Source organism: Candoia aspera, chromosome 12 (genome assembly GCF_035149785.1).
Source record: "Candoia aspera isolate rCanAsp1 chromosome 12, rCanAsp1.hap2, whole genome shotgun sequence".
NCBI classification, from domain to species: domain Eukaryota; kingdom Metazoa; phylum Chordata; class Lepidosauria; order Squamata; family Boidae; genus Candoia; species Candoia aspera.
The window spans coordinates 11,268,170-11,280,726 of NC_086164.1; the positions used below are offsets into that span (position 1 = coordinate 11,268,170).

Genomic DNA, 12,557 nt, shown 5'->3' on the forward strand with positions numbered 1-12,557 from the left:
ACTACATTCACAACACGTTAAACCTCATTATAGAATTAACCTGTTTTTTCTGGGTTTGCACAATCCTTTGAGCCATAAACTAACCAAGCAAGTTGGGTATGTCCAGCAGGCTAAGCTAGAGTAAAGGTAAAGGTTTCCCTTGACGTAAAGTCCAGTCGTGTCCGACTCTAAGGGGCGGTGCTCATCTCTGTTTCTAAGCCTTGGAGCCGGCGTTGTCCGTAAGGACCCGTCCGTGGTCATGTGGCCAGCATGACACGGAACGCCGTTACCTTCCCACCGAAGCGGTACCTATTGATCTACTCACATTTGCATGTTTTCGAACTGCTAGGTGAGCAGGAGCTGGGACTAGCAACGGGAGCTCACCCCACCGCGCGGTTTCGAACCGCCGACCTTCCGATCGGCAGCTCAGCAGTTTAATCTGCAGCGCCACCGCGTCCCTTGCAGGCTAAGCTACTAAAACCAAAATCAAATCTAAGATCGTTAACTCTAACAACTTTAGTACTTTGTTCGAATGCGGGTCAAGGTCTTTGATTGTCCTGGTCAAACTGATTGAGTGAATACAGCCAAAGAGATGGCCTTGAAAATCTTACCTTTTAACTGTTTAGGCCCTATCTTATGACTCTGGGGGTGAAATGTGGTTGTTGAGAATAATTAATTCAGAGGTATTTTGTTATTACTTGATCACTGGCTGGCATTCAGGACAGGTGCATTTTGATTCCTGATGACCTGAGGCTCAACTAAGAAATTTAGAATGTGAGGGTTGCTGTAGATCTAGAAGAGGACTCACCTGCTGAACCTGAAAAGCCTGACATCCAAGTGAGCCTCTTGTCCCGTTCTGCGATGTATTCACTCTGGAAAATTGGAAAGTTTTCAGACCAAGGGATGGCCCCTGGCCCTAGGGATAGCTGTCCTATGTGAAAAGGATCCCAGACCTATCCATACACTTCACACTTTTCAGAAAATGTAACACTCTGTCTTAGGAGACCACAGGAACAACCTTTCGTAGCCAAGAACTGCACTCAGCGTGGCCTTCACAGAGGGTGAATCTAAGTTATGGTAGGAGTTTGAATTCTGGGCTTATATTAGGACTTCGTCTACTGTTCCTGCATGTGTCCCACTTGAGAATGTTGAGAAAATGTGTGTTCTGTGAGGAGGATCAGCTCTGAAGGGTGCAGAAAGGGAACCCTGGGCCAACAAGTTTTCCATCCTATGGTGGTAGTTCAACCAGGGTTAGTGGTCTAACTTTTTGTTTCAGTGCTCACCCTTGGATCAGGTGGAGCTGCTCCTGCATTCTTCAACTTACCAAGTGTGCATCTGTGGTAGGGACAATATAGGCTGCGAGGCTGTGGGACTTCATGAGGCCACGTAGGGTCTGCAGCCGCTCGCCCGTCTTAGTCACCGTGGGAGGCAAGTACTTACGGCATAATGAAACGTGGCAGCAGAGGGTTACGAGAGGGAAGGAAGGAACAAAGGGATATAGAGGTCAGCATTTGCACCGTTACTTTTGTGTATAAGCAGCCCCTGGCTGATTTTGAAAAGCTAAACAGGATCAAACCTGGTTAGTACTTGAGGGTGAGAGATCAGGAGGAAATCCCAGGGTGAGACAGGGACGTTAGAAAAGGATGAACTGGCTTTGTTTTGCTGCCACAAAAAATGACATGGCTTTAGACCTGCAAGGCCCGTCAAATCAGCTGGGTATGCCGGCAGCCTACAAATAACTGTCAATAAATAAACACAGCAGTGCATCCATGAAGTCTAGGAGTTGAGCTAGGAGTTGAGAAAGGATCTTGATTTTTTTATCGGAGGAGTGCACAGCTTCCAGGATGATTGGCCCCCATATATTTTTTTAAAATAGGTTTGTTATGGTAATGAAGTAGTGAGTTGATTCCCCTGCCTTTTTTTTCTTAGAGGTTAGGGCAGGGGTGTCCACAGGGAGGGGGTCAAGGAATGGAAAATGGTGGCCCCAACCATGTGATCAAAGCTCCACCCTTTAAAAAAGTACAGGGCTCCTCCCTTCCTTCCTTGATAGACAGTCATAAACCAAATATGAGGGTGGGGCTTTGATTGTATGACTGGGGCTGCTGACCATCTGCCTGTGGACATCCCTGGGTTGGCGTGATATATAGAAAATAGTTCCCCACTGGTTTAACACAGCTTTTTACTACCTAAATTCTACAGCGGAAGACCCAGAGAGAGATTTTATGGTTGAAAATGGTCATTTTGCTCCCAAATTTCAGTGGCGTGATTCTGAAGGACTCGGAGGGCTGCAAAAGTGGGGCTGGCATTGCCTCTTCCTACCAGGAAGGACTGGGGCTTCGCTTGGGCATCAGAAGTTGCCAGGACAGAAACCTAATTTTTTTGGAGAAGCAGTTTTAACCCATTAGTAGAACACACGTGTTTAGTAACGTTCAGGAACTTACCGGTGGGTTAATTGTACAGTTTCTTGTGTCTTCTGGCACAGAATTTGCTTGCTTAGGATAACCTGTGATGCAGCCTAGAATGGAAGGAGAAACTTCTTGTTCAAGCAAGCCTTCTCTGAGTGGCCTGGGAGGTCGAACAGCTGGCCAGCCAAATGCTTAGGAACCATGTCTGTTTTATTACTCCCTTTTGTCAAAACACTGGAAGCCAGAGATGGGGAGACCGCCTGCATACAGTATTTCCCCTTGCATCTCTGTAAATAAAAGGGCCAGAAACAGGACCAGTTCTGGTTGGAAAAGGGCCAAATGCTCTCTAGCAGATTGCCTGTTCTGTGGGTCCACCTTCTCAAGCTTCGCTGGTGACAATTAGAGACATTTTTGTTCTGAGCAATCTTATTGTCTCCAGCTGAATTTGATAAGGTGCATTCACAAGATAAGACTGCTGATTTTAATTTCCCACAGTGCCCTGGAATGGAGCTTTGGGAAAGGGCACTTGAATCCACCTACCCAATATTGTTCAAAGCCTCTGGTCAGTGTGGGGGGAGATTTTTGTAGTGACGAGACCATAACATGTAACCACATGGCGTCCTATCTTACAAACTTTACCAATAAGAAATTGACATCTTTTTGTCTGGCCTGGGGGTGACTTAGTCCCCATCATTATCAGTCTGTGGAGAGGGGGTGGGAAACCAATTTCCTGAAGTGACTATATCAGCTTTCTGATCTTGCTGAGAAAGAAGAGGTGGTGCAGAGCTGATCCAGTTAGATAAGACGTCCGGTGTGCACACTAGCCAGCTTCCAGTAACAAGTGTAAATTTGGCATGAAAACCTTGACAAATCCACCAGTGAGGATGGCAAGAAAACTTCAGAAATTGGCACCAAAATGGCTCCTTTTTTTTAAAGGGGGCGGAACCCCAACATGTCCATATAGCAAAAGCAGAGATGCAGTGTGTCATAGTGAAAAGCATCTTTGGGGAAGAGAGTTATGGATGAGAAGGAAAAATGAGGAGTGTCTGTTTTTATATGGCCCTGGTCCCATGCTATAAACAGCCACATGGTGACAGGCAAAGATTAAACAGAGAATTCCTTTTATCTCCACACCAGAAACAATTTTGCCTGCTCTGTTTTCAGCCACAAAATGCATTGGCCCAGAGAGCATGCACAGAAATTGGAAGATTACCTTCAAAGTGCCTAAACAACATTTTATAGTGTTCCAGCTTCCTGGCCTATTTTTGTACCATAGGACTTCCAGTTCATGCTGCTGGAGTTTGGTAGCAAAACTGCTGATCTGAGGCAGTGAAATTTGCTGTTTTTAACCCACCCCCAATATTCAAAGTAAGTTTTTTAGCTCTACCCAGGACTTAGCACACTTTTTTTCCCCTTAAGCTCCCCTAACTCTTAAAATGCCCTTCCCAAAAACACAAAAAGGGGCTAATAATTTTCAGCTTCATCAATGAGCACATTATCTTGTCCCTACCATGTCCCTTTTGCAAATCATCATCATCATCATCATCATCATCATCATCATCATCATCATCATCATCTAATGGGGATATCCAGATAGCCCCCAGGAATCTAGCTTGACTCAAAGAAGTCTTTAGACTTTTTACCATTGAGAGCTTTGTAATAACTTGACACACCTATTTTCTCTAGGTTTCATTAACAAAACCTGCACCTTTGTGCCATCCAGTTTGGTGTGGGGTCTCTCAATTTTGGCAGTGTCACCTGCTTAGTCCCAAGGCTTGCCAAAAAGGGGGCTGGGCTGCATGTACAATGTGGGCTGCCAGTTGTCTACCCCTGCATCAAACGAACTTTTCTTCGTTATTGTTCTGTTGTCTACTTCCAAGCAAGCTTGCAACCCTCTATTCACTTCCTGAGTGGAAGCTCCTAATAAAATCTCTGGGCTTGGCAAAGTGTAGAGTTTTGAAAGAGTGAAAATCTGATTCCCCAACAAGACCGTTGACCAAATGGCAAGCATGAGGAGCAGATGAATTATGACCAATGTGGTCTCCTGCTTTGAGAGTACATTTAGGTCTTCTGCTTAGACCCTCACCCCTTGCCCTAGTCCCATCCTCACTCCATCCCTGCATCCCTGTCTTAATTGGTGGATCAATCAAGAGGGAGTAACCAAACACTTTGCTTAATATGCCCTGCATACCTGAAATCAGGACATCACCATTCATTGGTGAGCCAAAACAGCAAAATAGGTGCAGGGAGAGATTAGGGACAGCAAAGGTATCGTTTTCTCAAGGAGGGGTGGACTGCAGTTTCATTGACAATACGAAAAGGACCTAAGACCTGGATCTCATTCTCACTGCTGATATTCCCACCTCTAAATCTAATAGGATCCTTGCTTTCCTGACACCCCCTTAGAATCTGGAGTTTCATTTTCAGATCAAACCCAATTCTGCAAGAACTGCTGTAAGACAAGGTCTACAAGTGTCTGATTCAGTAAAAAAGGGCCAAACTATTCATGATCAAATATGCATTTTGCGTATTTAAAGTTATGGCATGTTCGAACTTACATTGCTCCCTTTTGATCTGACCTTCTTTGCTAATGCAATATTTGAACATTGTTTCTCCATAGAAGTATATTTAGTCAGTTGCAGTCTGGAGACTTAACCCATCTTAAAATGGCTAAAGTTTAAGCATAACAAAACATTAGTAAAGGTTTCAAAACAAACAAGGATGTCGCTCCACACTCAAGTCAAGATATACAGCAGTCAAGGCTGGTCAACTTATTGTAGCAGTCAAGGCAGAACATTCCATAAGTGCTTCTCTCATTTCTTTTCTTGGCAGTGGCAAATGCCACATTAACGCATCAATTAGTCCCCAGTTTGCCAATACCTAGAATCAGTACCTTAATTAGCCATTCGGTCTCACCTAATGATAGGGCCGGCCCTGCCAGAACTATAGGCAAGAATTAGCAAGGGTTGGATCCCCTCCAGCTATAATTAGTTTAGACGCTGGACTTAATGTAATTAAGAGATAATTTGCATCACTTCACTTCAAAATGGCATAAATCAGCCCTATTACTGCTCATTGTCCAGAATTGATTGGCTGTGATTGGTCTCCCCCTCATCTTATATTAACATCACTTTAATATTGCAGAGAGGGGAACTGCATTACCCAAACCCTGTGTCTTTCTGCATTGTCCTAGGGAGCATACCTACGCAAGGCTTTTCCCATGGTCCCCAGGTGGTACATCACTAGGGCCTCCAGAGTACAGAAAGTCAGAAAGTGATGAAAAAGTGCCAGATGGAGTGCGCAGCAAGCACCCAGTAAAGAAACCTTATTGCTAGTGGTTACATTGTTAGTCAAAGCAACCCAGATGTGGCCTTCCAGTTTTGCTCTGCTCAGCATACCACTAGGATCATGAGAACCTGTCTGGGGGCGGGGGGCGCAATACAAATGAGAACATCCTTTCTCCTGGTTTCTCCGTTCCAGGAAAGAGGGTCCAGGTCTCAAAGCACAATACATACCATGAAGGGAAAGCAAAATCCAGGCTCGTAGGATGTAGGAAACGGAGGCCATGTCCTTCATCAGACGTGATGTTGCCAAGAGAATAATCTCAGAAACAGGTTAATCCATCAGCTAGGTGAGACTCCACCCTTGCCAACATCTGAAAGGCGGAAGAGCTGCACAGGGCAGTCCAAGCAACCTTCTAGATGATCCCGCCCACTGTGCCTCTCCGTCTGTTTCCTCCAATAAAGCAAACAGCATGTGATAGAGATGCAAAGTCCAAATGTCAGCACTGGAAAGTGCTTTTTTTTTTTTGGGAGCTTCTAGTGCTTTTATGCTGCTTTTTAAAAACAAAACACGGGGAGTCGCTAAGTGAGTTTTGTTGTTTTGTTGTTTGGTTTTACACTCCAGTTGTCTACGGGTGGAACCAAGGCTTCCAGATCGGGGATGCAAAACCATGAAGGCCATGAAGTGGCAGCAAGGAGATAGCAAACATCCAGAATTTTGCAGCTCGGTCCCGGGAACTTAGGAGGGACTAGACATGGTCCAGCTCTTCCCTGGCCCAATGGGGCTTGCACCATACAAGTTATGCTTTTGGAGTCTGAAAGGAGGGGGGAATGTCAACAGTGGATGAATGTGGGTGTTGGAGAAGAAAATTCAGCTGACAAGCAAAGCAAGAGTTAAGTATCAGGGAAGTCCATGTTTGTTTCAAGCTGGGCCACAAGCCAGGATGCCTGGTTGAGTGAGGTCTTGGCCTGAGTAGTATACTCCACTTGAACTGCTTTTGGTATTGGGCTGAAAAATGCTTTGAGTGGGAGGTGGTAACTTCAAAGGAACTAAGAATAAACAAAGGAACTTCGCAGCTGATGCAGCTGAAGTTTAAAAAAAGGAAGTTTGTGGTCGTCAGCAGCATGGCATTTCTCATAAAAACAGCCTGAAAAGGGGAAGGGTTTAAAAAAAACGGAAAAAAAAAGGAAACAAATCATTATTTTTTTTTAAATTGAAACATAAACAATAGTTTAATTTAAAAACCCGGAAATGCTGGCGGACAAGCAAATGGCTGCGTTTACAACCCCAGAAGTGGATTTGGCGTCCTTTGGCATAGGAGTGAAAGATATGGAGATACGATTGAGTTGCGTCAAGATGTAAGCTGTGCCACTTAAAAGAAACATCTGAAATGCTACAGACTTCTGGCTTCGGCCTGTTTCTGCTCAAAGGGGAAACTGTTTATAAATTGTCAGAAACCTAAAGGCCTAGCCTATGCACAAAATTATCCTAAAGTTCATGTGACTGCTATCAAGGAGGTATTGGCTTATAAATGCCTTGGTGGGCTGTTCCAGGCCTCGCTATGCTGGAGAGAACATTTTCTGTATCTGGCAGGTGTTGCTCAGCAAAGCTCCTCAGCTATCCTGAGGTCTTTCAGCTTGAAAGGACCGCATTCCATCCCTGCAGCCTGCACGGTCTTTATAGACAAGGCCATCTCGCAGCTTCTCCTAGTACTGTGACAGACCTTGACCATCTTGAAGCCCTTCAGTCTAAATTTATTAGTGCCGTCCTTGCAGTCCCAAGATGCATTAAAACTCTGCACTTTGTCTAGAGATGGGCTTAGCCTCCATGGATACTAAAGCTTTTAAACTTATGGCTAAAATTATTTTCCCCAGTGGGAATGGACTTGTTGATTCTCAGACACCACTGAAGTCAACCTGGTTGAAGTTATTGACAAGCTTCACTTCCAAGCTGCACATAAGTCGACCTGTTTAAAGTTACTGGCAAGCTCTTTCACTGGAGAACTTTTGCCCATTAGGTTTTAATAATGCCAGAAGTATTTTTGAACATCTTGTTTGGGACACTGATTTTCAAAGAGACCTCAGTCTGATTCCTAGTCTTGCAGCATGTGGTGTCTTTTCAAATGGGAAAATACCAGCCTTCTATCTCTCATCTGTCACAGTCCTGAACTTCCACTGGGCCTTTACTTTGGTCAAGCTGAATGAATTGTCTTCTGTCTTCCTATTGAGAGTAGGGGGAGTGCTCCAAAAATATTCTTCTTCAACACAAAATGTTCTTGTGGAGACAGTTCAATGGAGTCTTTGAGCCATATGCTCCTTCTTTACCTTTTCTATAGGGGATTCCAGATAATTTTTATTTCTCCTGTCCTGAAGAATTTCCTGGTAGAGAGCATGACTTCTTTGTCACTTCTCCTGTCTAATCAGTCTTCAGACATACCTTTCCAGGCTGCCCAATTCTATGTCTCTATATGTACTACCCATCTCTCCTCAGCGAGTGTGAACAAATGTACTAATTTCCTTTCTTTATAGCTTTATATATTATCTCCTCCTCTCCTTCCTCTTCTTCCTCCTCCTCCTTTGTGGCCACCATCTTGAGTTTTTCAACCATACCCTGCCAACACCACTGGGCCAGTCCATTTTAGACAAATCGCCAATGCAGGGAATCAGATCATGTCAGGATTTCACACCCTGCCTTCTTTTGCTTTTATACTATAGGGCAGTGTTTCTCAACCTTGGCTACTTTAAGATGGGTGGACTTCAACTCCCAGAATTCCCCAGCCAGCATGGCTAGCTGGGGAATTCCGAGAATTTTAAAGTTGCCAAGGTTGAGAAACACTGCTATAGGGGTTTTCTTTTGGGTTTTTTTTTTGGGGGGGGGGTGTTTGTCAGGACTAAATGTTAGGGATCTGGGCCTCTGCTGTTGAACAGCTGTACTTTGAACAGGGTCTGGAAGCTGCAAAAAATTGGAGGGGGGTGTTGATGATACATCTTTGCAATAGCATTTCATAATGTGAAAAACTGAAACTAGCTACCTTTTACTGATCTTATTAGGACCAAGGGAAAGACACGCTCACTGCCCACAGTACAATGAAAATCACAGTTAATTGAAATCACATGTAAAAGAAACAAGATAAACAATGTACTTATGTATTTATTTATTTATACAATTTAGAGGCCATCTGACTCCTTAAGACTCTGGGCAGCTAAGAAGAAGAGAGGACAGCAACTATAACATTTTCCTTTTTCCTTTTTTTTGTTTGTTTGTTTTTCTTTTTTTAATTATTTTGTTATAGTTATCATGTTTTTACTTTCATCTCTATATATGTACTCCTTTCCTTTTCTTTGGGTTTTTTCATATACATTGGAAGAAAACAGAGACGTCATAGGTACAAAAATTCAACAGGGGCTCAGCCCTCACCCTAGCCAAGGCCTGGGAGGACCGGCAGGGTTTCAGCAACATTTTGAACCTCATTGGTGGTGGTGGTGGGGACAATATGGGTCTCTGGGGGGACGTTGTTCCAGAGGACAGAGAAGCCAAGCTTCCTATGTGCCAATACAGTAGACGATGTTCTTTAATCCAAGGGACCTGGAGTGCCTCCACTCTGCCCAATCTTACAGGACAGGCAGAAACTGTCAGGGATAGATGCCCCCTCAGATAACCAGGCCCTTTTTAGTAATTTGGGCTCCAATTATCCTACTTCATATCCTACTTTATGTGAAGACCCAGCTCTCTAGAGAAGGCTCTAATGCTGGAAAATGTGGAAGGAAAGAGAAGAAGAAGATGACCATCAGCAAAGTGGATGGACTCAGTTACAGTGGCAATGAGGTTGGGGATGGGTCATTGTGGAGAAAATCTATGTATGTGGTTGCTAAGAGTCAACACCAGCTTGATGGCACATAATCAATCAATCAATTTTAGTAATTAAGCTTGACTACGGTTTTTCAATTCTGTTTGGTGGTAGGTTTTGATTTATGTATTTTAATTGCGTTGTGATGATTCTGTTTGATCATTTTTGGATTTATTATTTTTTTTGCAGGATAGTGGGTGGCCTATTTCTTTCTTTATACACATGGCAGTGTAGCCTGCTTTCCTTTCAAATCTGTTTTCAAGCCTGCACAAAGACACTGAAGCCTTTTAATGACAATATTTCAGTGAAAATCAGAAGAAAGGTCTTTTAGTGCAAATGAAAGAGCCGCTGAGAAAAATAAAATACAGATGTGGGATTAAAAGGAGATATGTGGCAATATATGTAATTGTCCCATAAAGATAGAGGGATTTTGCTGGTGTCAGAGACCATGTTTACTGGGATGGTAGTTTGATAGCACTTTATGGTTGTGCTGATTGCACTGCTTATCTTTTCTTTTTTCAAAAATATCAGCACTTTCAGGAGGTAAAAAAAATGAAATAAGAGCAGAGTCCTCTCACAGGGCAAAGACTTTAAGTCAGTAAAGATTATTGTTCTAATTTTATACTTTGTTATATGGTGTTTTAATGTTTTCTTATTGGAACACACTGGAAGAGACAAGTAGGGGACAAATGATTGTACTACCCCAATTGTTGTTCTTTTTGATCTTTTTAAAAATAAAAACTTTAAAAAAGAGAAAAACAACTTTTAAAATGTTTTTAAAATAAAAGTTTGGTCTAATGCAGTGTTTTTCAACCTTGACAACTTTAAGAGGTGTGGACTTCAACTCCCAGAATTCTCCAGCCACCACTGGTCTAGTGGTCAAGGCACCAGGCTAGAAACCAGGAGACTGAGAGTTCTAGTCCCGCCTTAGGCATGAAAGCCGGCTGGGTGACCTTGGGCCAGTCCCTCTCTCTCAGCCCAACTCACCTCACAGGGTTGTTGTTGTGGGGAAAATAGGAGGAGGAAGGAGTACTAGGTATGTTTGCCCCTTGAGTTATTTATAAAAATAATAAAGGCGGGATAGAAAATCTAAAAGGAAAAAAAACATTGCTAGTCCAAAATAAATCCTCACGTGGAGGAACCCAGATATTGTCAGCTCCAATTGCATTTGTGTTTTGTTAGAAACCTTGAGTCAGCTTATATGAAGGTCCTCCCCTCAATTTTATGCCCTGGGAAGTATATTGCGCTGAGCGAGAGTAGCCAGCCCAGAGTTATCCTGGTGGGTTGGCAGTCAGCTGGCTTGTAGACCTAGATCCAACCCTAACCCCACAGATCTGGGGAAGAAGTCTGCCCAAGTTTGTGAGACCTGAATATCTTCAAGGCAATCTTCTAATCCAAGAGAACCAACATTTAACTTGCTCAAACACAGGACCAAGAAAGGCAGGGATCGTTACGTGCACGTCCACCTCTGGGAACACTCCTGCCCTGAGTACCTTCAGGGATGTTGTAACCATGAGAACTGCACATTCCGCTCCCTACTGGCTCCTAGACTTGGTCTGCTTAGCTTTGCAGCTCCTGCTCTACGTCTGCTTGTAGAAAAGCCGGGGGAGAGGGAGGGAGAGGGAAGGTCTGCCCTGCTCCTGGTCCCTCCTGGGTTTTCTACGTCCTTGTTCCAGGTTTGAGAAGGCAGTTGGCAGGCAGGCCCAAGACGCGCCTTGATTATGTAAGTGCTGTCAAGACTCATCAAAGAACAGCGGACCTATCTCTGCCTGCAGGCCAGGGCCATCACCCCACCTCTCTTGAAAGCCAGCGAGAGTCAGCTGCTTCCCATTCCGTGGGCAATGCCAAGGCCCTGGCGCTCGGCAGACAGCTGGTGTGCTTTTTCCCCTTCCAGGAATGGCAAGCCTTACTCAGAGGTCCCGCCTGAGATACTTTATCCTCCTCCCTTCCCTGAGGAAAGCTGTCTGTGACTTTGCTAACGTGCAGGAATGCACGCACCCACAGAAAAGCTGCTCCCAACCATCTCCCGCCTTGAGCAACAAATTTGTGGCAAGAGAGCCTTGCTGGTGTTTTTGCTGCAGTGGCTAGAACCATGCAGGAACGCATACCAAACGTGCCGCTTGTTCAAAGGTTCCAATCAGCCTGAGATAAGAACTGCTGGCAACTTGAAGAAGGTTATTTCAGGGTCTTTCACTTACAATCTCACTCCAATCGTTCATTATATATTTTTTAAGGAACTTTAAGGACCAGACACCAGAGGGAGCTATTATACCCACAATCACTTTTTTAAAAAATCCGTTCAGTTATGTCCAATTCTCGGAGACTGCCTGGACAAGTCCCTGCAGTTTTCTTGGCAAGGTTTTTCCCAAAGTGGTTTGCCATTGCCTCCTTCCTAGGGCTGAGAGAAAGTGACTGGCACAAGGTCACCCAGCTGGCTTCATGCCCAAAGTGGGACTAGAACTCTCAGTCTCCTGGTTTCTAGCCTGGTGCCTTAACCACTACACCAAACTGGCTCTCATTGCCTTCAAGTCAACCTTGACTCCTGGCAACTGCCTGGACAAGTCCCTGCAGTTTTCCTGCAAAGTTTGTCAGAAGTGGTTTGCCATTGCCTGCTTCCTAGGGCTGAGAGGGTATGACTGACCCAAGTTCACCCAGCTGGCTTTGTGCCTAAGGCGGGACTAGAACTCACGGTCTCCCGGTTTCTAGCCTGATGCCTTCACCACTACATCAAACTGATATGCCATGAGTGTTTTTGGTTTCATCTGTAAATGAAGGGCTTCAGCACTGGTCCTATCCCACCTCATGAGGTCAGTTGTTTAGGTCGCTGAGTTAATCAATTTCTGACTTGACACTGATTTAGGTGAAATTACTGTACAACAAAGCTGGTTTCACCCCCTGATTTGTGGCAGCTCTGTAGAGCTTGTAAGTGGTCAGTTTTCCCATTAGCAGGAAATCTGATCTTTCGTGTCCTAGACTCAAAGTCAAGCTTTAGCATCCTGTTCTGAATGTCTGTCTGCAGATATTGCTTTGACTGTATCTTTCCT

General features: G+C 44.3%; 1 protein-coding gene across 2 annotated transcripts in view; it reads right to left on the reverse strand.

Moving 5' to 3' along the window:
* XPNPEP2 (X-prolyl aminopeptidase 2) overlaps positions 1–6,074 on the reverse strand; it is a 33,492-nt gene extending 27,418 nt beyond the window's left edge. Inside the window, exons 1-4 of one of the 2 annotated variants that reach the window (XM_063313505.1) lie at positions 5,900–6,074; positions 2,421–2,494; positions 1,304–1,414; positions 788–851 (exon numbers count right to left, since the gene is read on the reverse strand). In XM_063313505.1, coding sequence (XP_063169575.1) covers positions 788–851; positions 1,304–1,414; positions 2,421–2,494; positions 5,900–5,960 — 310 coding nt within the window. In that variant the 5' untranslated portion in view covers positions 5,961–6,074. Of the gene's footprint in view, positions 1–787; positions 852–1,303; positions 1,415–2,420; positions 2,495–3,023; positions 3,091–5,899 lie in introns of those variants that run through there. The other variant, XM_063313506.1, reaches the window with a different exon arrangement.
* Positions 6,075–12,557: the final 6,483 nt, after the last annotated feature.